The sequence below is a fragment of the Salmo trutta genome, chromosome 15 (genome assembly GCF_901001165.1).
Source record: "Salmo trutta chromosome 15, fSalTru1.1, whole genome shotgun sequence".
NCBI classification, from domain to species: Eukaryota; Metazoa; Chordata; class Actinopteri; order Salmoniformes; family Salmonidae; genus Salmo; species Salmo trutta.
The window spans coordinates 35627742-35655068 of NC_042971.1; the positions used below are offsets into that span (position 1 = coordinate 35627742).

Here is a 27327-nt window from a genome sequence, read left to right on the forward strand (position 1 = left end):
GCCTGGGATTCGTAGTTTTCTTCAATCGCTCGCGTTATCAATTGATTGCCAATAAACATGGCTACGTTTTCAAAATATCTAATTCATGACTCGATTTCTTTACACAATTAACGCACATCTTTGAATGCACTAGGTCTACATCACGTTAAAATGTAATTGCTTAAAACAGGTGTGACCTCCAAACATAAAATACATATAGCCCTATTAATCATAAAGGAAATAAGCATTTTGTCACAGAGATTCAAAGAAAACCGCACACTTGAGTGGTTATTCAGTTAATATTTATTGCTCAAGATGTTAAACCTGATATGTCCATAATTAGTAATAATCCCTGCATGGCATTGACTGCCATTAAATATTAGCAGGCAGCCAGGTTCTGTACGTTTCAGAGCCAATATAAAATGTCAGGAAGCTGTTTAATAATATACAGGCCCACCGCTTATTGAAATGCATAATCTTGCACTTGTCAGTTGCCATCGATTAGGCTTAGAATCAAGTTTGCATGTTTAAAACACCCCACATTCTTTTCTGAAGTTTGAACAAGGTTTAAAGATGACTTTGGGTTTCGGCATACACCTCTAGCTGCAAGATGGCTCTAAAAGGGACCTTATTTACAGAAACAAGGAGCAGTCAGCTCATTGGTAACCCTTCCAGCAGCTTACGTCAATATTTGACCCACCACTGTTCAAATATGTGACCGGTTACAGGATCTGAGGGGTTTGATGCAGTAGGGACGTAAACAAAAAGAATAATATGGACACATAACCCATACAGTATTTGCAGCAGACAGAACTTAGTTAATGCTGTTGTTCAAAATCAACACAAATGGCATACCCTTTTTTTCAGCAACCAGATACTCCAGTGTAATCAGTCATCCAAGGATATCATAAAAACACAGCTCATTGATTATGTTTTCATATGGGTTGTTGAGGGGAAATCCAACTGTCTCCTCTTTATCTCATTTTAATGCCACTCAGCAACATTCAAGTCCTCCGAAAACACCAGATGATAGGTATAGATAGCACAGCTACTGCCATCCTGGGACAGCAAGTCCTAAGTCATTCGAAGACTGGTCATACCTGAAAAATTGACAATTTCCAAGAGGTAATCCCACTACAGTTTGACATTACTACACAGGTAGAAGAACTGTTCTCCAGTCTTTTCAAAGGCCTTGTAAACAGTAGGGCATCTGTCCATGTTGAGTACTGCCATGTCCATAAGAGTATAGCAGTCCTCTCAGTAGGTTCATGCAATGAGAATAAAAACAGTAGCTGGCAGGGAATTGATCTTAAAACTCATTTAATTTACCTGCTTAAATAAAAGTACAATCATTAGCTAGATAAAATCCCAAAGTAGTCAAACCATTCAGATTTCCCAAAGATGTATCATCCTTTCTGTTTAGACAATGTTTAAAGCGCTGATATGTTACATTTCATTTTTAAAACAAAAAACAGCAGAAACGCATGAGTGAATGACCACTGTGTTTTTAGTGAACACTGCAACAAGTATGCCTTGAGGTAGTGTCACGTTCGTTCCCTCTCTCAGCATGATGCCATTGGGTTCCATTTTCCACCTCACCAACCCCAGGCAGTTGTAGTGTAAGGAATCTTTAGGTCGGAAGACTAGAGGAAATTGCATTTCATTTTAAAACACTGCAATATTTAAAAGAAAAGTGATAATACAAAGCAAAAAAATATTTTTAAATGTTAATATCAAAAAGAAAATTGCAATTTTCATGTTCTCCATGATGTCACTGCACTGTTTAGAAATAGTGTTTATGGTGGAAATTCCCAATTCTTTATTACCAACTGTAATTTTGGACTTTACAAAACTGTATGAGATAACCAATGACATCAAAATATATAATTTACACAGAACTGCCATAACTGCCAATGTCTGAAATGTTTAGTCTGGCTTAAGATTTTCATAATAGCTCTGAAGTTTGTATGTGAATTTACTTTTGATAAGAATTAAAATGTTAGGCTTTATCATCTCCCACTAGTATCAGCCTTGCAGTGGAACAAACTGTCTCCCTTTGTCAACACAAACTCCTCTCTCAATCACAAAATGCCTACACAAACTGCTTGCCATTTATAAAGATAGAGGTTATCACAAGAGCAGTTCAAGTAATTGCTCTTAAAAAGCTTAAGAATCACACCTTGAGTGTAAATCCTAGAAAATGTATCTAGCAATGTGTGCAAATCATGTCAACACCACTCTTCTCTCCTTCTTTGGTCCCTCTGGGCCACATTTCAATTGGACCCTTTAAGAGGTCAAAGGTCAGGGTTGACCTCACTACCAAATATTTTTATAACTAACCCAAGATAGGCTCTGGTGTGTCGTTTCCAATGGGAGCAAATTAATCATAGTGGGCAGAGCCAAACACGAGCTAGTGAGATCTTATTGGCGCTTTATAGAATTTATTTTGATATTTCCGTTAGGGAACACTTACTCTGAAGTGCGCGTGTGCAATAACTGAATTCGCCTTTGCACTCCAAAATAACAGCATTTTCAAAACTTTGGCAAAGGGTCAAGTCTACAAAGTGCAGTCCACTCGGTTTGTTACTGATTCTAGTTATGGAAGCAGAAAACTGTATGGACATCAAATGTTTAAATCAATGACAAAACTAGCAGAATGTTGGCCAAAATCCATCTCACTCCATCTTCTCCCACTGACGACCACTTGGCTCTCTCTCATAACTATATTTGGTAGTGAGTGGAAACACCAACCAGATGCTTCACATTTATACATCCGGTGAAATATCTCTCTCATTGTTCTATCTGTGTTACTACCCTCTAATAGGATGAGGGTGCAGGTTGGCCACCAGTAGTTATTCTTCTGGTTTAGAAGGCCACAAATACAGAATATGTTTCAAGAATGTTACAAAAAAATTATCATGAAATGGCATGGAGGTGAAGAAAAAAACATTTCAAATTAGCATTACCCAAAAACACCATCAAATATTTCTGCTCCAAAAAAAGGCGAGGTTGGTGGAAGAGCCGGAGGGAGGGAGATAGAGAATATTTTACCTCCATACTGCCTTCCAACCAGTAACGGAGGATTCACGGATCGAGAAGTGGAGTCTCTCAGTCAGTGCAAGGTGGTAGAGGCGGAGGCAACGTGGGGGGATGGAGAACTATCGGAGGGGAAGGAGAGGGTGGTGGAGTGGGGGGGTTAAGAACTATCAGAGGGGAAGGAGAGGGTGGTGGAGTGGGGGGGTTAAGAACTATCAGAGGGGAAGGAGAGGGTGGTGGAGTGGGGGGGTTAAGAACTATCAGAGGGGAAGGAGAGGGTGGTGGAGTGGGGGGGTTAAGAACTATCAGAGGGGAAGGAGAGGGTGGTGGAGTGGGGGGGTGGAGAACTATCAGAGGGGAAGGAGAGGGTGGTGGAGTGGGGGGGTTAAGAACTATCAGAGGGGAAGGAGAGGGTGGTGGAGTGGGGGGGTTAAGAACTATCAGAGGGGAAGGAGAGGGTGGTGGAGTGGGGGGGTTAAGAACTATCAGAGGGGAAGGAGAGGGTGGTGGAGTGGGGGGGTTAAGAACTATCAGAGGGGAAGGAGAGGGTGGTGGAGTGGGGGGGTTAAGAACTATCGGAGGGGAAGGAGAGGGTGGTGGAGTGGGGGGGTTAAGAACTATCAGAGGGGAAGGAGAGGGTGGTGGAGTGGGGGGGTGGAGAACTATCAGAGGGGAAGGAGAGGGTGGTGGAGTGGGGGGGTGGAGAACTATCAGAGGGGAAGGAGAGGGTGGTGGAGTGGGGGGGTTAAGAACTATCAGAGGGGAAGGAGAGGGTGGTGGAGTGGGGGGATGGAGAACTATCAGAGGGTGGTGGAGTGGGGAACTATCGGCGGGGAAGGAGAGGGTGGTGGAGTGGGGGGTGGAGAACTATCAGAGGGTGGTGGAGTGGGGGGGTGGGGAACTATTGGAGGGGAAGTAGAGGGGGGCTGGAGGCCTAGAGGGGAAGGAGAGGGTGGTAGGGGTGGGGTACTGGAGGATTATCAGAGGGGGTGGTGGAGTGGGGGGGCTGGAAGACAATCAGAGGGGAAGGAGACGGGTGGTGGAGTGGAGGACTATCGGAGGGGAAGGAGACGGGTGCTGGAGTGGAGGACTATCGGAGGGGAAGGAGACGGGTGGTGGAGTGGAGGACTATCGGAGGGGAAGGAGACGGGTGGTGGAGTGGAGGACTATCGGAGGGGAAGGAGACGGGTGCTGGAGTGGAGGACTATCGGAGGGGAAGGAGACGGGTGCTGGAGTGGAGGACTATCGGGGGGGAAGGAGACGGGTGCTGGAGTGGAGGACTATCGGAGGGGAAGGAGACGGGTGCTGGAGTGGAGGACTATCGGAGGGGAAGGAGACGGGTGGTGGAGTGGAGGACTATCGGGGGGGAAGGAGACGGGTGCTGGAGGCCAAGGAGAGGGTGGAGGAGTGGGGAGCTGGAGAACTATTGGAGGGGTAGGAGAGGGTGGTAGGGGTGGTGGAGTGGGGGGTCATGCTGCATGCTGCTCACCCGGGGTAGGAGAGGGTGTCACTGTTTGGGTGGTGGTGGAGCCGTTGGCTTTGCTCTTGCTCGTAGGCAGCAGCTTGCGGTTCAGCATCCGGCTGAAGGTGGCCGTGCGTTTCTCCCGGTCTACCGTCACAGGCTGCTCCAAGTACACCAGGTCGTTGTGCGACTGGCTCATCCCCGGGTCTTTGCACTGGCGGCGCCGGCGGAAGAACAGCTTGGCACTCCTGTGCAGAAAGCTGCCTCCTGGTGGGAGGGAGAGAAGGAAACCAGAGGAGGTCGTCCTAAATTAATATAATTAATTTTACATTTAAGTCATTTAGCAGACACTCTTATCCAGAGCGACTTACAGTTAGTGCATTCATCTTAAGAAAACCACGTATCACAGACAGCTACGTTATTGAGGAAAAATGTACTTTCTATCAGTCAAGCTAGAAGGGGGGGTTAAGTGCAGGTGAAGTTTTTGTAAATTGTTTTTGGGGGGTTATTATTTAAGATACTGTTTATAGGTAGGGTTTACGATGTTTTCGGAAGGTGGCCAGGGACTGCTGTTCCAGCTGACAGTAACTGTCAGATAGTGTTCTATACCCTCATAATCCCAGTCTATATTCACTAATACGATAGGGCAAAAAACAGGAATCCTTGTTTGCACAATGCACCTCATAAATTGGAGCCAAGTTATATGCAAGTGATACTGTGAATATGTGGGCCAACGTTCACCCATAGTTTACGAAACTTGACACACGCTTCAAAACAAAACCTTGCCAGATACCGATCACTTTACCTTGGGAGGAGAAGAAAGGTGAACCACACCTTTATGCAAACCACATATTGATGAATGGGAGTAAATTAGGGTAAGTGGGTAAACAACAAACACAGACAAACACCATTGAACAAGGACAAAAGACTCAAGCTGAAAACAAGGACAATCAAACACGGACAAAGACAAGGTGAAAAAGAGAAAGTGGATTAACTAATAAATCTGGACTTGAAAAATAGAACCAACCATGACAGAATGCGCCTATAACTGCTCCTACAACCAAACTAGGCACTGCTCCAGCCTAAAACTGAATGGATGTTATACCATCTGAAAGCAAATGTGAATGTCACATTTCACAGATGGATAGCATTCTAATCTAGTCACTACTGTACCAAGCTACTGCTGTTCGGGAGGTGACTTACTCGTCTGGAAATCATTTCTGATTAGTTTCCTCTAAGAAGGCAAAGAAGAACGTGACAAGGGAAGACATGATACATTTTGACAGGAGGAAGGAACGATGAGAAATGAGATAAATGACATGGAAAGAGAGAGGGAGAGAAAGAGACACAGCAAACAGACAGGAGCATTGACCAGGATCATTAGGACTTGAATAGTGTAAGATAGGTACCAAAGTGATATGCCCTGTAGAATATCATAGGAGAGAATAAGGCCAAAAATAAACCCAGCAATGAGATCTGTCTGCACAGGGCTGGCATAGGGCACATTTCATCAAATCCCACCTCTGCTCTTTTTGGATCCAGACTCTGAGATGCATAGTGACATGGAGGTTTTGTCTGGATCTTTGTCCGTGCCCTCTCCTGCTTGGCACTCCCAGTCCTCCGGGGCCTGCTGGGCTTGAGCCTGGGCCACTCCACTGGGGCCCTCCAGGGGGTCTGACGACACCTCTGGGGGTTTGCTACTGGCTTTTACTACTGATGCAGTTGCCACAGCGATCTCCTGAGATCCCCCCTCCGACATGGAGGCGTCCATCGCAGCAGCATAGCCCGCCATCAGAGCCATCTCATCATCCTGAGACAGAGGAGTCTGGGAAATGGAGTACAGAACAGAAAACCCACTGTTCGAGATAGAGTGTACTGCCTAGCTGCTCTGTAAGGTACGTCTTTGGCTTTCAGAAAAGCCCTATACAAATCCTACGTATTATGGTACCTTGGTCACTCCTGAGATGATGATGGTGCTCTTCTTGACCGGGGACTTGAGCTTCTGCTTGGCGGACTCGTGGAGCTGGCGGATGGCAGCCTCGGCAACGGGGTCGGTCCCGTTGAGCATGAGCAGCTCTGTGTCGGAGGAGGACAAGGCCTTGCTCCCCATGATCCCCAGCACACTCCGTCCTGACACCTTGGACTTGGTGCCGCTGGGAGGATTGGAGGGGGTCTCTGAAAACAAGATCACTTGGATAAGTGGCTTATCAACGAATAACTTATACAAATACATTTTTTATTTTTGATACATTTGATTTAAAATAATCTGAGCCCATCTCCTGTAAGGAACATCTCATAGTAAGGCTTAGCCTAGACTAGAGACAGTAATTAGTGTCAAAATGCCTGAACATCAAAGCTCCAGAGAATGGTTGTCTGTAGTATGTGGATAAGAAGGACCTTCAAATGAGTCTCTTATTGCCGTATTTTTGGTGTTCCAGCTCAAAACGTTGTTTCAATACGTAAATACGTACGCTGGGTTATACTCAGTCCAGACAGTAGTGGTCGACCTGGTTTACTCTTCACTGCAGTGATTGTGGTGACCACAGTACCGCAGGGCATGACCGTGCGGTCCATCTCCACTCTCTTACTGGAGGCTGGAGTAGGGGACTGCCACGACCGCACCTCACTGGGTTTCAGGTAGGTCAACTGTGGTACAAGAGAAAGAAGGTAAAGAGATGATTATCACACGTGTTCAAGTATAACTGGTTGGAATTTCAATAAAACTTCAAAAACATTGTGTGAAACAATGTGTTGGGTAAGACATGAATATAATATGCATTAAGTAGTTAAAAAGATAGTTCTCACCTCAGTAGTAAGTGACCCTGTCACTTGATCTTTGGTCATGAGTGTAAATGTTTGCTGTCCTTTGGGCTGCTTCTTCACCAGATCAAAAGGCACGGACACTTGACCCAGTAAGGTGTCTGTCAGGAAGACAACACATCCCAATCAGTTTGCGATTACAAAACTTCATACATACAGGAAAAATAAATGAGTAAAATGGCAGACAACACGATACAGAGGACATTTTAACTGTCAGACAAGCTTTCATTGTTCTTAAAAACAACTTCAAAGTAAACCTATTTTGGGTGCAAATGAGACAGACTATTAGCATCATTCCCTCTCCCTGTACCTAAAGACAGAGATTCAAAACAAAGATACACTTACTCTCCTGAGGTTTCCTATCATCCAGCAGCTGAATTTTCAGCTCTTTTGATTGTCCATTCAGCTCACTGATGAGAGAAAGAGAAAGTCACTAAACTGAAAACGAGTAACAGAAAGACAGTGAGGGAGAAAGGAGGACTGTGGGTTGGATATCACGCAACCAGTGGCAAGTGTTTACTAAGCGATTGAGCTCACAGGCTACAAATTCATTTTGGTTTACCCTATAGACCAGGGTCTGTAAAGACTGTTTCTGGCAGCATTGGAGCTGGACTCACAAGATGAAGGGCTGGTCCCAGGCTGGGCTGGCTGTGTTCTGTAGGACAGAAGTAGAGAGTTTCTGTGGAGGGTCATCTAGCTGCAGCACACACAGGGGATTCAGACTGCCTGCAAAGAGCAAACAGAAGATGAGTTTAACAGAAATGCATGTTCACATACAAATCAAACATTGGGGCTGGGGATAATGAAACACCAGTCAATACAGTACACTGACAACTCAATTCATGAGCATTATGATTTTTGAGCATTAGATCAAATTGACTTTAGATGTCTGAACCACAGAACTAGAATGAGTTCATTCTACGTCTATGGTCTGACCACTTTAGTTTAATAGCAAGCTAATAACTTTGAGTGACTTTGTGACCAGCACCTTCACATGTCAATGGCTGAGATAAAGCAGCTCTGGCTATCAGGCTTGTAACAGAATGAATAATGCATCAACTGGTAGACACACAAGTTGCCCTGGCTATTGGCCAACTAAACACTCAGCTTCAGGCCGGACTGAGGCTAAGCTAAGGGGATGGAACCATAACAAGATAGAAGGAAACTTTACTAGTGACTGACAAGCCAGGCTGAAACTCAATGAAAGGGACCTGGATTGCTTTAATTCATTAAATATCTGCAGTTAGGTAGAGCCTTTCAGACAGCATACACCAAAAAGCTGCGGCCTCCTTAGCTTTGGGTCATAGCCAATTTCAAAAATCCTACCAGCATAATTGTCCACTTTGCTTTAATGAAAAAGAAGCAACTGGGGTGAGAAGTGCTGAACGCCACAAATTAATTTATCAATGGTAATCTATTCAGGGAGATGGGCTCTGCCCCTGCTGTGGGGTGATGAGCTACAGCTATGACAGCCCTGCTACTGTAGGAGAGTTTAGAACCACAGTGACTAGAGTTCAGAGGTCAGAAAATAACGTCTCAGTGGCTCCTTGGGTTCCATGATGCAGTCATCTCTTCTGGCAGCCACCTCAAGATGAGGCACATTTGGAGCTGTAACAACACTTCAGAGTTTTGATCATGTTTCTATAGTCGAACCAGGTTGTGACCCAGTGGTGTCCCTCACCTGCAGCACCATCCTCCTGCTCCTTACACGTTACTCGGATATTCTTTACCAGCAGCTTCCAGTCGTGAGCTCGGGGGGGCTTGGGCGGTGATGTCACCTTGTTACAGGCCTCCTAGAAAAGGTGACAGAGAACATGGCGATACTAGGCACTTCCATATGCCATGTAGTGCAGAGTAGAAATGTGGAGCTAGAGGGTGTGCAGGCTATTGTTCCAGCTCAGTACTAACACACCTGACTCAAGAACGTGGGGTGTAGAGACTAAGCAACCTATCAATGTTGCCATGTAGCGCTTCAGCACATCAATCAATGGAGAGGTATAGAGATGGTCACGGGGTGACAGGAGCACGATGTGCTGACGCTGTGTTGTCGTATGTCTTCCTCTCACCTTGACCTCTGTGGCCTGAGCAGGCCTGCAACTCAGCATAACAGAGGGACGCACCGCACACAGCAGCTGTCTCAGCCTGTCCTTTACTGCAGCCACACTGGGGCCTGTGGCATGGTCCTGACAGAGACGCAAAACAAACAAACCGATCAACTATCCCATCACATCACTAGCAATCATCGCCATTACACTTGACTTGTCTGGACTGATGGTTTTGGGATATATCCTAAAGGAACATGTTCAGGTTTGCAGTTTACACTCAAGAAGTATTGAAGCGCTTACGTCGTTTTTTCAAATGTGTACTGCCTTTTTATCACTACAACTGAGACTGTGGGCTGTACCTGTGGGAAGCTGGGGCTGAGCTGCAGGTCCCAAGTCTCGAGATGGCACACCCCCCAGACCACCTGGACCTGCCCTTCAGCCTCCCTCATCTGCAAGTCCAACTGGGGAACAGAGGGCAAAAGTACCACCATAAGCAACAACACAGTTACACACACACACACACACACAGCTCAGAGTGCAAGCCAACACAATGGGCTGTAAATCAGCAGCCCAGCACAGAGAGAGTAAGTGAGAGAGGGAGTGAGCGAGAGTGGAGTTGATCCTCAGAGGTAGGACTGTACTAGTGACTGGGCCATTCTAGGGCTGTTACGGTGACTGTATAACCGGCACACTGGCAGTCACGAATCATGACTGCAGTCAAATTCCATGTGACAATTTAACAGTAACTATGCTTCTCCAAGCTCTGATGCTGCTGATGGTCATTAGTAGCCTACCAAACTTGCTAACTGCCTGGTACTCAGCACTCTATTGTCCCTCTAATCACTCTGACATCAATGCAAATGTAATCGAAAATCTAATAAAACACTTCATGAGAGCCCATGAGCTCATGCTGTGCAACATTTCTATAGGCTATGCAATTGCATGAGTTTTGATGGCCTCTACTAAAAAGAAGATCCCATCAGCTTTCTATAGGTTAAGCCTACTATATTTATTTATCCACTTTACTAATATTAAACACATTGCGTCGCTTTACAACAGAAGTATTGCCTAATAGGCTAGCATAAAAATGAATCACAGGAAGTGTCCTCCATTCGCAATTTAAGTGCAGAGATTTTTTTTGTTCCGAGACAGGTGCATGATAATGGTCCATCCTAAATCAAAAGTAATTTCACACATCTATTTAGTATATGTGAAGACAGCATTAAATTAAGAAGTCTGATGTGACAATATCACTTGCAAATGATATATAATCACTTGTGAATGATGCCCAGCATGTGCAGTAAGGCAAGAAACAGCGCATGCCTTTTCTGTTGTTGCACTTTTTCAAATCCTAGTCGCACACCTCATGTAGCCTAACCCATAATCCTATATGTTTTGATAAAGATTGTATCACAACTAAAGTGACCAAATAACTTCTTAAAATAAAGCACATTCATCCGCATTGCAACCGGCATACATAGTCGGCGCTTGAGTTTCAAGTTCGGGGAAGATCATTTAAACCATAAAAATGCACCTTTATGTTAATGCATTACATGCATAAAATCAGATTACCGGATACTTTTGAGAACAGCGTTATCCCGCTAATTGATTGCATTTTGGAACATTTGCACTTATTGCCTACTGCCGTGTGCGCATTGCTGCGCTTATAATATAAAGAAACAGCCTAATAGTTTACCAACATTTTAAGCTAAACGTTTTGATCTGTTGCATCAGCCTATTGCTTTTAAAAGTTTTTTTGTTGCGAGTGGTTGTATTAATTTGGGATCTATCGCATCCCACAACTGTCCCAAACTGTTTCACTGGAATTTGGCTTAAATTCATCAAAAAAAGTTAGCTTATAACAGTGAACTTTTTTTGTGGGATACACAAGCCTATTCTAGGTCTTGTGGCATATTTTGGTTAAACTATCCCCATTTCAATGGAATTGCAACCCTCTGCATGCACAGTGCACTCTTTCATCACATGTATAGCTGATTCTCATGATCTTGCACACTAATGAGATGCTATTGAGCCCACACTAGTACACTGTCTGAGCCAAGGACCACATGTTTTCTGGTAAGTTTTGATTACAATACTGGGTGGGGTGAATATATATTATATGACATACATGATTCTTTTTAACTAGTAAATAGTAGCCTACAGCAAAGTGTGTTTAAATAATTTCTAACTTGTTAATAATTTCTGCTAGTTAGTTTTTGCTGCCATGTGGGTTTTAACTTGCTTGAGCCTGCTAACCGAGGAGTGTTAATTCACCTGTTTCCAAACATGTTTCATTTTAAAACATTTATCTTACAAATTAGATGTTTAATCTAACTAGTTAACTATTTATCTGTACATGAAATTGTATTTGGTTTTTTTACTCATTTTTTTCCCCTAATTTTTACTGCCCTGCCGACTTCACTGTTGCTCCAAGCAGAGAAAACTGCAGTTCTGAAATGCATCAAAAAGCGTGAAGACTTCTGCCTGATGCCCATACATGCCACAGCATATATGTTGGACCCCAAGTATGCTGGCAAGAGCATCCTGTCTGGTGCAGATATCAACAAGGCCTACGGTGTCTTCACTACCGTGTCTCGCCACCTTGGCCTGGATGAGGGCAAGGTTCTTGGCAGTCTGGCGAAGTACACTTCCAAGCAAGGGCTTTGGGATGGAGATGCAATATGGCAGTCGTGCCAACATATCTCATCAGCCACCTGGTGACAGAGACTTTGTGGATCTGAGGCTCTTTCCCCTGTTGCCTCCATAATGCTCCAAATCCCACCAACATCTGAGCGCAACTGGTCCTTGTTTGGGAACACACACACACACACACACACACACAACAGGCTGACCAATACAAGGGTTGAAAAAATGGTGGCCATCCGGGCAAATTTGAGGCTTTTTGAGCCTGTCAACAAGCCATCCTCAACAAGGTTAGAAAGTGACAGTGAAGATGAGGCCTCAGAGTCTGATGTTCAAGAGGTGGACATTGAGGAGGTCCAGGGAGAACACATGGAAGCCTGAGAGGAAGACAACTAATGCTTTAGTTTCTAGACTATCATTATACAGATGTGATGGATCATTGTGGATCATTCAATATTCCCTTTCTTTTGTTGTTAATTGAAATCATCCCATGTGAAGAGGGATGCCTTCCCTGTGGCTCAGTTGGTAGAGCATGGTGTGTGCAACACCAGGGTTGTGGGTTCGATTCCCACGGGGGGCCAGTACAAAAAAATGCATGAAATGAAATGTATGCATTCATTACTGTAAGTCGCTCTGGATAAGAGCATCTACTAAATGACTAAAATGTAAAATGTAAGAGTCAACTCATTTAATACATTTTTATTTCTATTGGAAGGATTTAATCATTTGCAATTATGTCTACTTATGATAAGGTAAAAGGTTTATGTTTCTGTCTCCATATATGTTAAATACATTCAATGGAAAAAAACATCTCAATTTAAATGGTATTAATATTAATTTGCATACATTTCCGTAAATTCCCATATATTACCGTTGATTCCCATATATTCCCGTTGATTCCCATATATTCCCATATATTCCCGTTAATTCCTATGGAAAGTTTCCATCTCTGAATATTTCCCAAAATGTGCAGTCCTAACCGCCACAGCCCTGGGCCATCCTGTCCCAGAATGCCTAGATTGCTCTGGCTGTACAGACAAATCTTTGTTACCAAAGAAAGGCTATTTCTGATACCACTGAAATACCCAGGTAAAATGCCTGGATTAAGCAAAAAAATATAGTATAGTAAACTTTGTTAAACTGGAACCTTGTCGTTGTGTCATTTCGAGTTAACAGTAAATTCAATTGATCGAACATGATTTGGAAAGGCACACACCTGTCGATAAAGGTCCCCAGTTGGCAGTACATGTCAAAGCAAAAACCAAGCCATGAGGATGAACGAATTATCCGTAGAGGTTCGAGACAGGATTGTGTCAAGGCACAGTTCTGGGGAAGGGTACCTAACAATTTCTGTAAAAAACACAGTGGCCTCCATAGTCTTAAATGGAAGAAGTTTGGAAACACCAAGACTCTTCCTAAAGCTGGCCACCCGGCCAAACTGAGCAATCAGGGGGAGAAGGGCCTTGGTCAGGGAGGCGATCAGGAACCCGATGGTCACTCTGACAGAGCTCCATAATTCCTCCGTGGAGATGGGAGAACCTTCCAGAAGGACAAAAGGGCCGAAAAAGTAAGAAGGAAAGAAATTCCACAAACTAACTTTAACAAGGCACACCTGTTAATTGAAATGCATTCCAGGTGACTACCTCATGAAGCTGGTTGAGAGAATGCCAAGAGTGTGTCATCAAGCTGTCATCAAGGCAAAGTGTAGCTACTTTGAAGAATCTAAAATATATTTTGGTTTTGTTTAAAAAAAAAATGTGGTTACACAACATGATTCCATATGTGTTATTTCATAGTTTTGATGTCTTCACTATTCTGTAATGTAGGAATTAGTAAATATATGAATGAATGTGTGTGTGTGTGTGTGTGTGTATATATATATATATATATATATATATATAAATAAAACTAACTAATATAACTAACTAATTTCTACATTAAAGAATAATAGTGAAGACATCAAAACAATGAAATAAATCAACTGTGTTGCACAGTAGATGACCTAACCGACTTGCCAAAACTATAGTTTGTCAACAAGACATTTATGGAGTTGTTGAAAAACGAGTTTTAATGACTCCAACCTAAGTATATGTAAACTTACGACTTCAACTGTACATACATACATATATATTTGTTGTGAGAATCAATACCGCTTCCATAAGGAAAACACTTCTAGCATAATGCAAATTAGTGTCCAAACTTTTGATTGGTACTGTATGCTTTTTTAAATAGATTTACAAAAATGTCTAAAAACCTATTTTTGCTTTGTTATTATGGGGTATTGTGTGTAGATTGAGGGGAAAAAACAATTGAATACATTTTAGAATAATGCTGTAACATAAGAATGTGGTAAAAGTCAAGGGGTCTGAATAATTTCCAAGTGCACTTTCTTTTTTGCCTGAACACTATTTCCATGGCAGATTTATCATCAATGTGTGGGGAAATGTTGACAACAAACTGCCTGTGTCATTATAGTAATGGTGAATGAATATAGCCGAGTCTCTTCTGGTTGAGGAAAAAAAATACCAGAGAACAAAAGGATTCCATTTAAAGTAGCCTAGTAGACTTTTTTTTTTTTTTTAAATGGCGCCGGAGAAGGAGGCAGACATTTTGTGCGCCCCCATCCGATTGTGTTTTTTTGTTCAAAACTTATATATATTTTTACTTATTTTGTACATAATGTTGCACCTACCGTTTCTTATGACCGAAAATAACTTCTGGACTAGCGGTCGACCGATTATGATTTTTCAACACCGATACCGATTATTGGAGGATCAAAAAAAGCCGATACAGATAAATCGGTCGATTTTTATATATATTTCTAATAAAATCAATTTAGTCTCAAATAAATAATGAAACATGTTCAATTTGGTTTAAATAATGCAAAAACACAGTGTTGGAGAAGAAAGTAAAAGTGCAATATGTGCCATGTCAAAAAGCTAAGGTTAAAGTTCCTTGCTCAGAACATATGAAAGCTGGAGGTTCCTTTTAACGTGAGTCTTCAATATTCCCAGTTAAGACGTTTTAGGTTGTAGTTATTATAGGAATATTTCTCTCTATACCATTTGTATTTCATAGACCTTTGACTATTGGATGTTCTTTTCGGGACTATAGTATTGCCAGCCTAATCTCGGGAGTTGATAGGCTTGAAGTCATAAACAGCGCTGTGCTTCAAGCATTGCGAAAAGCTGCTAGTAAACGGAGGAAAGTGCAGTTTGAAAGAATGCTTACGAGCCTGCTGCTGCCTACCACCGCTCAGTCAGACTGCTCTATCAAATCATAGACTTAATTATAATATAATACACACAGAAATACGAGCCTTGGGTCATTAATATGGTCAAATCCGAAAACTATCATTTCGCAACAAAACATTTATTCTTTCAGTGAAATACGGAACCATTCCCAAGTCTAAATATTGCTGTTACATTGCACAACCTTCAATGTTATGTCATAATTATGTAAAATTCTGGCAAATTAATTACGGTCTTTGTTAGGAAGAAATGGTCTTCACACAGTTCTCAACGAACCAGGCGCCCCAAACTGCTGCATATACCCTGACTCTGCTTACACTGAACGCAAGAGAAGTGACACAATTTCAGGCACCGCATTGATTATATGCAACAAGCTAGTTAACAAGTGATTATGTTAAGATTGATTGTTTTTTATAAGATAAGTTTAATGCTAGCTAGCAACTTACCATGGCTCCTTGCTGCCTGCACTCACGTAACAGGTGGTCAGCCTGCCACGCAGTCTCCTCGTGGGTTGTAATATAAATTGGTCATAATCGGCATCCAAAAATGCCGATTACCGATTGTTATGAAAACAAGAAATTGGCCCTAATTAAATCAGCCATTCTGATTAATCGGTCGACCTCTAATCTGGACATCAGGACTGCGATTACTCACCACGGACTGGCAGAATCCTTTTTTTCCCTCTAATGAGTCTGAGGAGCCCAACACAAACAATATACTGCTTTCTCGGGAACAGGCCAAGATTTGCGTGAAGAAGAGGCGGAGAAAAATGGGTCAGAGGGCGGGCGGCCTTCTGAAAATTCGGAGGCGATCGAATAAACCCCCACTTCCTTCCATTCTGCTAGCAAACGTACAATCGTTGGACAATAAAATTGATTACCTACGCAGAGGATTAAACTATCAACGGGACATTCAAAACGGCAATATCTTATGCTTCACGGATAGAACAGCGACGTCTGGTAAGACAAGGGGCTGCGGGCTACGTATTTTTGTAAATAACAGCAGGTGTATCTAAGGAAGTCTCGAGCTATTGCTCACCTGAGGTAGATTATCTCATGATAAGCTGAAGACCACACTATATACCTAGAGAGTTTATCTGTATTTCTCGTAGCTGTTTACATAGTGCCAGCCTCTGACTGGGGTGGTAAGACAGCATTGAATGAGCTGTATTCCGCCATAAGCAAACAAGAAAACGCTCACCCAGAGGTGGTGCTCCTAGTAGCCAAGGACTTTAATGCAGGGAAACCAAATTTCTATCAGCATGTTAAATGTGCAACCAGAGGGGGAAAAATTACAACAACAAAAAACAAACTCTGGACCAACTTTACTCCACGCACAAAGATGCATACAAAGCTCTCCCTCGCCCTCCATTTGGCAAATCTGACCATAATTCTATCCTCCTGATTCCTGCTTACAAGTATAAATTAAATCAGGAAGCACCAATGACTAGATCAATAAAAAAGTTGTCAGATGAAGCAGATGCTAAGCTACAGGACTGTTTTGCTAGCACAGACTGGAATATGTTCCGAGATTCCTCCGATGGCATTGAGGACTACACCACATCAGTCACTGGCTTCATCAATAAGTGCATCGATGACGTCGTCCCCACAGTGACCATACGTACATACCCCAACCAGAAGCCATGGATTACAGGCAACATCCGCACTGAGCTAAAGGCTAGAGCTGCCGCTATCAAGGAGCGGGACGCTAACCCGGAAGCTTATAAGAAATCCCGCTATTCCCTCCGACGAACCATCAAAAAGGCCAAGGGTCAATACAAGACTAAGATCGAATCATACTACACTGGCTCTGACGCTCGTCAGATGTGGCAAGGCTTGCAAACCATTACAGACTACAAAGGGAAGCACAGCCAAGCTCTGCCCATGACACGAGCCTACCAGACGAGCTAAACTACTTCTATGCTCGCTTCAAGGCAAATAACACTGAAACATGCATGAGAGCACTAGTTGTTCCGGAAGACTGTGTGATCACGCACTCCGCAGCCGACGTGAGTAAGACCTTTAAAAAGGTCAACATTCACAAGGCCAGATGAATCACCAGGACGTGTACATGCGCTGACCAACTGGCAAGTCTTCACTGACATTTTCAACCTCTCCCTGACCGAGTCTGCAATAATATGTTTCAAGCAGACCACCATAGTGCCTGTACCCAAGAACACTAAGGTAACCTGCCTAAATTACTACCGACCCTTAGCACTCACGTCTGTAGCCATGAAGTGCTTTGAAAGGCTGGTAATGGCTCACATCAACACCATTATCCCAGAAACCCTAGACCAACTCCAATTTTCATACCACCCCAACAGATCCACAGATGCTGCAATCTCTATTGCACTCCACACTGCCCTTTCCAACCTGGACAAAAGAAACACCTGGGTGAGAATGCTATTCATTGACTACAGCTCAGCGTTCAACCATAGTGCCCTCAAAGCTCATCAATAATATAAGGACTCTGAGACTAAACACCTTCTGCAACTAGATCCTGGACTTCCTGACGGGCCACCCCCAGGTGTTAAGGGTAGGTAACAACACAACACGCCACGTGGATCCTCACCACAGGGGCCACTCAGGGATGCGTGCTCAGTCCCCTCCTGTACTCTCTGTTCACTCATGACTGCACGACCAGGCACAACTCCAACACCATCATTACTTTTGCACATAATAGTGGTAGGCCTGATCACTGACAACGACGAGACAGCCAGTAGGGAGGAGGTCAGAGACCTGGCCGTGTGGTGCCAGGACAACAACCTCTCCCTTAATGTGATCAAGACCAAGGAGATGATTGTGGACTACAGGAAAAGAGGACCGAGCACTCCCCTATTCTCATCGATGGGGCTGCAGTGGAGCAGGTTGAGAGCTTCAAGTTCCTTTGTGTCCACATCACCAACAAACTAACATGGTCCAAGCACACCAAGACAGTCGTGAAAAGGGCAGGACAAAACCAATTCCCCTCAGGAGACTGAAAAGATTTGGCATGGGTCCTCAGATCCTCAAAAGGTTTTACAGCTGCACCATCGAGAGCATCCTGACTGGTTGAATCACTGCCTGGTATGACAACTGCTCAGCCTCCGACCACAAGGCACTACAGAGGGTAGTGCGAACGGCCCATTACATCACTGGGGTCAAGCTTCCTGCCATTAAGGAACTCTATACCAGGCTGTGTCAGAGGAAGGCCCAAAAAATTGTCAGCCACCAGCCACCCTAGTCATACACTGTTCTCTATGCTACCGTACGGCAAGCGGTACCGGAGCACCAAGTCTAGGTCCAAGAGGCTTCTAAACAGCTTCTACCCTAAGCCTTAAGACTCCTGAACACCTAATCACCTACCCAGACTATTTGCATTGCCCCCCCCCCCCCCCCCACTCTCCCCTTCTTTTACACCGCTGCTTCTCTCTGTTGTTATCTATGCATAGTCACTTTAATAACTCCCCCTTAACCTCTCTTGGGTAGGGGGCAGTATTTTCACATCCGGATAAAAAACGTACCCGATTTAATCTGGTTATTACTCCTGCCCAGAAACTAAAATATGCATATAATTGTTTGATTTGGATAGAAAACACCCTAAAGTTTGTAAAACTGTTTGAATGGTGTCTGTGAGTATAACAGAACTCATATGGCAGGCCAAAACCTGAGAAGATTTTATACAGGAAGTGCCCTCTCTGACTATTTCTTGGCCTTCTATAGCCTCTTTATCGAAAAAAAGAGGATCTCTGCTGTAACGTGACATTTTCTAAGGCTCCCATAGGCTCTCAGAAGGCGCCAGAACGTTGAATGATGACTCTACAGTTACTGGCTGAAAAACAGTAGGGGTTTTGGATAGTGGTCGATCTGAGAACAATGACACGGGCGCGCGCTGGCAAGTGAAGAGTCCATTTTCTTCTTTCAGTCTTTGAACGAAAACGTCTCCCGGTCGGAATATTATCGCTATTTTACGAGAAAAATCGCATAAAAATTGATTTTAACCTGTTGGGGATAGGGGACAGTATTTGCACGGCCGGATAAAAAACGTACCCAATTTAATCTGGTTACTACTCCTGCTCAGTAACTAGAATATGCATATAATTGTTTGATTTGGATAGAAAACACCCTAAAGTTTCTAAAACTGTTTGAATGGTGTCTGTGAGTATAACAGAACTCATATGGCAGGCCAAAACCTGAGAAGATTCCAAACAGGAAGCGCCCTCTCTGACCATTTCTTGGCCTTCTTTGTCATCTCTATCCAAAACAAAGGATCTCTGCTGTAACGTGACATTTTCTAAGGCTCCCATAGGCTCTCAGAAGGCGCCAGAACGTTGAATGATGACTCTACAGTTACTGGCTGAAAAACAGTAGCGCATTTGGTAAGTGGTCGATCTGAGAACATTGAGACGGGTGCGCGCGTGCACGTGAAGAGTCCATTTTATTTTCTCAGTCTTTGAACCAAAACAACGACTCCCGGTCGGAATATTATCGCTATTTTACGAGAAAAATCGCATAAAAATCGATTTTAAACAGCGTTTGACATGCTTCGAAGTACGGTAATGGAATATTTTTATTTTTTTTGTCACGAAACGCGCCGGGCGCGTCACCCTTCGTTACCCTTCGGATAGTGTCTTGAACGCACGAACAAAACGCCGCTATTTGGATATAACTATGGATTATTTGGAACCAAACCAACATTTGTTATTGAAGTAGAAGTTCTGGGAGTGCATTCTGACGAAGAACAGCAAAGGTAATAACATTTTTCTTATAGTAAATCTGAGTTTGGTGAGTACCAAACTTGGTGGGTGTCAAAATAGCTAGCCTGTGATGGCCGGGCTATCTACTCAGAATATTGCAAAATGTGCTTTCACCGAAAAGCTATTTTAAAATCGGACACCGCGATTGCATAAAGGAGTTCTGTATCTATAATTCTTAAAATAATTGTTATGTTTTTTGTGAACGTTTATCGTGAGTAATTTAGTAAATTCACAGGAAGTTTTCGGTATGTTTGCTAGTTCTGAACGTCACATGCTAATGTAAAAAGCTGTTTGATATAAATATGAATTTGATTGAACAAAACATGCATGTATTGTATAACATGATGTCCTACGAGTGTCATCTGATGAAGATCATCAAAGGTTAGTGCTGCATTTAGCTGTGGTTTTGGTTTTTGTGACATTCCTTCATGCTGGACACAGACATACAAATGGTATCCACGAGTTCATCTAACTCTGGGAACGTAGATAAACGGCCTCACTCCCAAAATCCCCAAAGTATCCTATTAAACCTCTCACTGGATTTGTATTTTAGGCTGATTCAGATCAGGCCCACAATGAGGCAACAAGTAAAGCACCTTATTTCAAAATAACTTTAATTCAAGCAGAGAGACAAAGGCTAGATTGCGTAAACATTGTGGGTAAACCTGAGATTTGACTGTAAATCGTGCCCAGTCAGTTATGGGCCGTGCTACTAAAATAGAGGAATCAAGCCATCTCTACTTTGTTTTGCATGAAAGAGAGCCAATCACTCAACGTCAAGACCATTATTTTGGGGTGGAAAATTCTTAATACCATTAGTACGTGATTGTTGGGAGTATAATCACAGACACAATGAAAGTGGAGGTAGTAGGGAAAGTGGGGCACCTTTACCAAAAAATGAGGGAGCTGGGAACTCATCCCCTCCAGTATTTTACACGACACTGACAGTAATTTAAACAAGGTCTCCAGGGCATTTATCAACCTCTGGGTCCTTGCCATTTAATCTGATTATCGTAGCAGAAGCAAAGCTCTGCTGAAGTGCATCATGTTCAATAAATCAGAGCTTCCTCCATGAAGACAACCAGGAACCCTGCCACCTCTGACTCGCTCTCCCTTTGTTCATATTAAGCATAGCTCCAATAGAAATGGGAAGGGATAGATTATAGCTGCAGATGTAGTGAGCACAACTGTTGTGTTCATTTACCTGCAGTTCAAGTGGCGATATCTTTACGCTGTACCTACAGGGCTCTCCTGGAGACATGGCTGATGGTGAAGCACTGAGGGAGAACTGAAGCTTGTCCCCGACCACCTTGCATCGTGCAGCCTAGGGGAAGACAAGACAGCAAATAGTTACAATAGTACCATACAATAAGCGAGGGAACACTCCAAAATGTATTTGAGGTAAAAAGGTGCTTGGTGCTAAACATGCCTAACCATGATTGTGGTATTCTTGCAAACTGCATACGTGGCTCACATTACACTTGGTTAACCTGTAGTTTTTCCTTAATGGTAACTATGTGTGTTGCTTATTTCAGAGTGTGACAACAATCAACTTGAAAGCTCAAACATGAAGCATCTAACTAAAGGCAGGTAGTGCCCATTTATCCCTGCTTGACCCTCCTTGTCATTGGTTCCCTCGTCTCCTTATGGTGCTTTCAAGACAACTGGTAACTCTGGAGAAAAAAAAACTAGGTCAAATCATGACATCATTGATCTTCAGGTTGGAGCGCTAGAAAGATGCCAGTTTCCCACTTGGAAATCTGAGTTAGATGACCGTTCTAACTATTTTTCCTAGTCGGAGCTAGTTTTCTCCACTCCAGAGTTCCCAGTTGTCTTGAACACACTGGAGTCAGAAGTTGGAGAACTCGAGTTCTGAGTTGTTTTACAGTGCTGATCTGTACTGGGCTGGCTATAAGGGGACAGCTACATAAGCTTCTTACTGCATACACACATACCAATGGAGGCAGGGCAAGGACACACCTTTGTTCACCAAAGTCTCTGGGAGCAAAAAACAATGAAGCAGCATCTGGATCTTGCATATTACAGAAAAGCCCCCAAAAAACTGAGCAGGCATTTAATAACACAGACTAGTGTAAATCGCTGCTTTGCTTTGTTTCTCCATACAGAATCTGCCAATGCTATTGTTGAAAATCTTATTGATAACTTCTGAGAATGTTGTTCACCTTCCTTTTAGAAGAGGGCTGGTTATATGAGGATCCTTAAAACTTAGAGCTGGAGAGGGGGTAGTAAAAGTGTGCTTACAGCATGAAAACTGCAAAGAGGCTGCTATTGGCTCCGGCAATTTAAGGGGAGGGGGAAAATGTCTGGAAGTGTCAGTGAAGTTAATGAACATTGTGTAACTCAGGATATTGGCCACTGCAGACCTGAAATTAAGTTAAATGGCTGTAGCACCAGTAGAGCAGCCCCTCTACATTGAATTACAGTGGAAGAGTGGATTGACTACAGAGCCGGGTTATGACATTAGGGCATGTTGATTAGGAAATGGCAACAGCATAAATGCTAGCCTTTCTAGCTGTAATGAATGTTAAAGAGGCCAACACTGCCAAAAGAAAAATGATTTCATTGGCTATAGGAGGAGAATGAGGACGCTGCACTAGGTTCAACAATGACAACATTGATCCAGATTCTTCATCTTAACTCAATCTTGATTTTATCAGGAAAAAAGCATTCAAAAACAATAATAAAACCATATCTGGGCTATAATGCATTAATGTACTGAGCTTTTCATTGTGTGTGCAATTTATTGAGAACCATTGGATGAGAGCCAGTCCCTGTGTATCAGACTCTCTTACCTTCTGATTAACAGACTTCTTGAAGCTGGACACTTGGCCAACCACCAGTTCTGATGACTCGAGGCCGTCCTCTTCTAATATTAGTTGCACTGGGCACTGTGTGAGTTAGGAGTACACCGGTCAGGTCAGGAGGTGATCAGCAATAGGCTATGCCCCAACAACTGTCATTATCTCAACATTACACTTCATTTTGACAGTTTCAATCAAAGAGTTAGAGAACATGGAAGAAATGGAACACCTTTACAATTTGGATCACGTTTACAGTTTGCAGCTACAGGGGCTTCAACTCTTGACAGTAGCTTGAGAGATGAGGTTTCAACAAGGCAGTGTCAATGTATGGGAATCAAGATTGTTGACACTGTATTCCGTGACAGGGAACTTGTGCTATTACGATGCTCACGTGTGCTCAAGTCTTGTTAGGTTCATACAGATCCTGTACTCATATATTGTTTGTTTGGCTACAGTGGATTCTTTGTAACGTCAATCAGGGACTATTTTTTTTTTTTAAATGCGTAGCTACAGTCAGCTCTGTAGTTTCCCAATAGTAATTTGTTAAGTGAAACAATCTCTTGGTCGACATGGGACGTGAATTATTCAACTAACCTGCAATTAGCTATACTGTATTTGTTTTCGTTTCGGGGAAAATGGTATCTTGTAAATGTCCGTGTACAGTTGCAGGTGATTCTACAAAAACCACAGAAAACTCATAAAGATATTAAATCCACAGTAGCACCAAGAGCAGGTTATTTGAAAATTCCATGGTGGCGTTAAGTATAAGCTAACCTGTAACGCCCAGTAATGAAAATATGTATCACATATATGGCGTACAAATGGTAGCTAGACTTACCCCAGACTTCGTCGATTCGTCATTCAAAGCTCTGCACCAAGCCCCTTTCCATTGACTTTTCCAACTGTTCAGTGAAAGCGCCCATCCCAACAGAACGTCCGCTTCCCCCGAACCAGCACTGTTTTGCTCAGGCATCTGTATCCGTAGATCGCTGTAAAAATACTGTACTAGATACAGTATCAATGTAATGATGGAGGCAATGAACAGTGTAACCATGCAAAGCCATGGCAAGTCTCCCAAACCGGAATTTGAAGGGAGACTTTCTGAGTCCAATTCTCCCAAATCAGCATTTGAAAGATTAATTTCTGAGCCAGGCATCCTCAGCAATTTACTTGGTTAGATAGCTATGTATTTAGCTAATAACAATGGCCCCTTAAAAGTAAGACCAGTACAAAAACATGGTCTGATGATCTTTGCAAGAAAGTCCCTGTCATTCAAGACAGCTAGCTAACGGAGGACTAGATCCAGCTACTATAGCAATGGGAGCTAGTCTTGCCACCACAAGTTCAACCACTGAACCAGTATGCAAGCGAATGTTAGCCTCTTGTCAATAATATCCTGGCTCCTGATTAAGGCGCAACTTTAAACGAAAATAAAATACCCAAGACGAGTAACTCGGCTGGCGACAGACTACTCAATGATGTAATCTTGCTATCTATCTGGTTTGAAAACTGCAGTCAGAAAAATGCTAGCTATGTAGTTAAAACAAGCAAGTAAAATACATTGTTTCCTTTATTGCAAGTAGCTAGCTAAAATAACGTGAGTGTTATTCTGAGTAACGTTAAGTTATACCAAGCATCTAAGTACGTTCCACAGCTCTAGCTGAACAACATTGTATCAAATGTCTGTCTTTGGCTAGCTAGCAAACAACAGTAAGTTAGCTACACATGGTTACGAGCTTTTCATGAAAGTTAGCTAACTTCAGACCTTTCTTTCATTCGATTGCTAGCTAACGTGTATTCTAGTAAATTGCAGTAGGTAGCTAGCTAGCTGCTACCCAGTAACACGTATTCCAAAATGTAATGTCCATGAATCATTTCTGGCGTCCATGGTGTAAAACAAAGTGAAAGTAATATTTGGCTAGCTTTAAACGACGGGGGGGGAAATGATAATTTCGTGAAGTTCTTATAAAGCCTCATCTCAAACTTGCAGTGCATCTCCGACACCAACGATAACCGAAATCTAAAACTTGCCAATGCGATATATGTGACATGAACTTTTATTCCCAGAGTGCATAGCGATATCTTAAAGCACCCCAAGTGCGCCCTGTTTAAACCTCTAGTGGGTCTTTCGAAACTATCAACTATATCTTCAAATATATTTTCTTATATAAGAAAACCAGCTTTCTGATGCGGAAATAACTGCAATTACATAGCTATTTTCGATACACGTTTTGTTCCGTTGCAGAGATACAAGGCTTGGATTGGACCAAACTACATTCCGTAGATTCTCCAGTGTTGTGTTTACAGAAATGGCCCCTCCTCTCTAGTTAGAACGACGACATTACACTTTGTGTCAGCAAGTTATTATGAATAAATACATTTAAAGAACATAGCTAGCTAGCAAAAACATATGTTGCTATATTCATCAAGTGAATCTGAAAGTTGCGCCTTCTCTTGATAACCATCGAACTTGCTCGAGGGAAATAACGTTTGCTGCGCGTTATAGCTAACTACTCACAATAGCTATCTAGCAGTAGCATCTAACGTCCGTTAGCTAGCTCATGTTGATGTTTAGCCCTGTTTTATGGAACGTAAACAACCATTGAAGGGTGTGTTTCAATAGCTTGCTAGTTTCCCCATATATTCAACCTGCCACTGTGGGGAAGCAGATCGCCATGAACTGCCGTTCGGAGGTTCTGGAGGTGTCGGTGGAGGGAAGACAGGTCGACGAGGCTATGCTGGCTCTGTTGCACACTATCCTATTGCATCGCAGCACTGGAAAATTTCACTACAAGAAAGAGGGCACCTACTCCATTGGCACTGTTGGCACACAGGACATTGACTGCGACTTTATTGATTTCAGTTTTGTTCGTGTTTCTTCAGATGAGCTTGACAGGGTCATCAGGAAAGCAGTGGGCGAATTCAAGGTAGGCCTGTCTGATTATTATGATTGTTTGGCTATTGAAATTGACATTATACATTAAAACATGTTTTACTGGCATCCATTGACCTCTGGATCTATGTTGTTCTTTACAGGATGCCATGGGCAACGGTACTGATGGAATGGGACAAATCTCACTGGAGTTCTACCAGAAAAAGAAGTCTCGCTGGCCTTTCTCTGATGAGTGTATTCCATGGGAGGTCTGGAGCATCAAGGTTAATGTCGTCAACCTGGCCAACGAGCAGGAGAGACAGATCTGCCGGGAGAAAGTGGGCGAGAAGCTGGGCGAGAAGGTGATCAACATTGTGGAGGTGATCAACCAGCACGAGTACCTACCCAAAATGCCCACACAGTCGGAAGTGGACAATGTGTTCGACACCAGCCTCAAAGACGTACAGCCTTACCTGTACAAAATCACTTTTCAGATCACTGATACGCTGGGCACCTCAGTAAGCACCACCATGAGAAGGCTCATAAAAGACACCTTAGCACTGTGAGGGAGCCTCAAGATGATTTGCATCGTAAAACATAGCTGTGGGTAGCCTGGTTCCAGATCTGTTTGTGCTGTCTTGCCAACTCCTATGATTGTGACCATAGGATGACCATAGAAGTTATCAAGACAACACAAATGGATCAGGGGCTAGGCTGTGTGCTTTATTGACTATGGGATGTAATTGCTTCATTGACATCGGCATTTGCAGGTCTGTGGGTGTCTTAAGTATTAGTTAGAAGCACTGGTAGTACGCTAGAAGTACCACCATCAAATGTCTAATCCGCTTTATTCACATTTGTAAGCAGTCATTTTAGGATCCTAGTTATCTATCCCTATTCTTTCACAAAATGCCTTTGTCAACACTAAAACATGACCTTTCACATCCGATAGTACAATTTGAGCGTTTATGTTTTTGTATGAAGAAAGTGCTGCAAAAGTAGCATGTCTGTCTGAAACAGGTTTTCATTTAATTGCTTTAAGTAATTGTAAAGTAACTATCTTGTTTATGACATTAGCTTTTGTTATTAGAAAATAATGTGCAGAAAGGTGTTTCACTTTTGAAAATAAAATCGATAATCCTAATTGACTTCACTTTCCCAATTGTTATTCTAGAAAACCACCTGGTTCTGTGCTTACTGATGTTAATTAAGGAAAAGACGGACCAACGCGAACTTCGGCCGTGCGCAGTGGGTGGCCGTCCTATTGCGTCTGACCACAGAACATTGGTCGTCATTTTCTGTTCATTTCCTGACTCTACACGTTGAATTACCACGCTTCTTCCACACCAAGCAGGTGATTTACTGCAGATGACTGACATTCGTGTTGGTCTGCCTTCTCCTTTACAGTTTCAGATTTGTACAGTATATTCAAAGACAGTACAGTATGAAGATAGGCAGAAGCTGCTTCTACAATAGACAGTGGCGATTTTAGCATGTAAATGTTGGGGCAAACTCCCTACATTTTTTTTGATGCATGTCATTAAAGCCACTACATAACACTTAACAATACATTAATTGGACTATAACGGTGACAAACGGTGCCCACAAACTGTTAGGGCCTACATAAAGCTGTCCCAAAAGCAGCCCCAACACCTTACCAAT

The 27327-nt window shown here is 42.9% G+C and overlaps 2 protein-coding genes across 2 annotated transcripts; one reads left to right on the top strand and one right to left on the bottom strand.

Annotated features, from left to right (window-relative positions):
* Window positions 1-264: 264 nt before the first annotated feature.
* Window positions 265-24862, bottom strand: LOC115148888 (C2 domain-containing protein 2). Its single transcript, XM_029691182.1, has 14 exons — window positions 23632-24862; window positions 22785-22880; window positions 21176-21295; window positions 9702-9803; window positions 9364-9480; window positions 8979-9090; window positions 7915-8023; window positions 7643-7707; window positions 7283-7398; window positions 6949-7123; window positions 6426-6652; window positions 5999-6302; window positions 4505-4744; window positions 265-3137 (listed from the first exon to the last, which is right to left on the bottom strand). The coding sequence occupies exons 1-14, from the start codon at window positions 23947-23949 to the stop codon at window positions 3088-3090; spliced, it is 2151 nt and encodes a 716-aa protein (XP_029547042.1). The 5' UTR covers window positions 23950-24862; the 3' UTR covers window positions 265-3087.
* Window positions 24863-25103: 241 nt separating this feature from the next.
* LOC115148889 (autophagy-related protein 101) lies at window positions 25104-26809 on the top strand. Its single transcript, XM_029691183.1, has 2 exons — window positions 25104-25720; window positions 25830-26809. The coding sequence occupies exons 1-2, from the start codon at window positions 25469-25471 to the stop codon at window positions 26229-26231; spliced, it is 654 nt and encodes a 217-aa protein (XP_029547043.1). The 5' UTR covers window positions 25104-25468; the 3' UTR covers window positions 26232-26809.
* Window positions 26810-27327: the final 518 nt, after the last annotated feature.

Coding starts and splice junctions, on each gene's coding strand:
- LOC115148888 (XM_029691182.1), bottom strand. CDS start 23,949: ATGCCTGGCTCAGAAATTAATCTTTCAAATGCTGATTTGGGAGAATTG. Junction 21,296..22,784: donor AGAAGTCTGTTAATCAGAAG/GTAAGAGAGTCT, acceptor GTCTTCCCCTAG/GCTGCACGATGCAAGGTGGT. Junction 9,804..21,175: donor TATCGCCACTTGAACTGCAG/GTAAATGAACAC, acceptor TCTGTTCCCCAG/TTGGACTTGCAGATGAGGGA.
- LOC115148889 (XM_029691183.1), top strand. CDS start 25,469: ATGAACTGCCGTTCGGAGGTTCTGGAGGTGTCGGTGGAGGGAAGACAG. Junction 25,721..25,829: donor AAGCAGTGGGCGAATTCAAG/GTAGGCCTGTCT, acceptor TGTTCTTTACAG/GATGCCATGGGCAACGGTAC.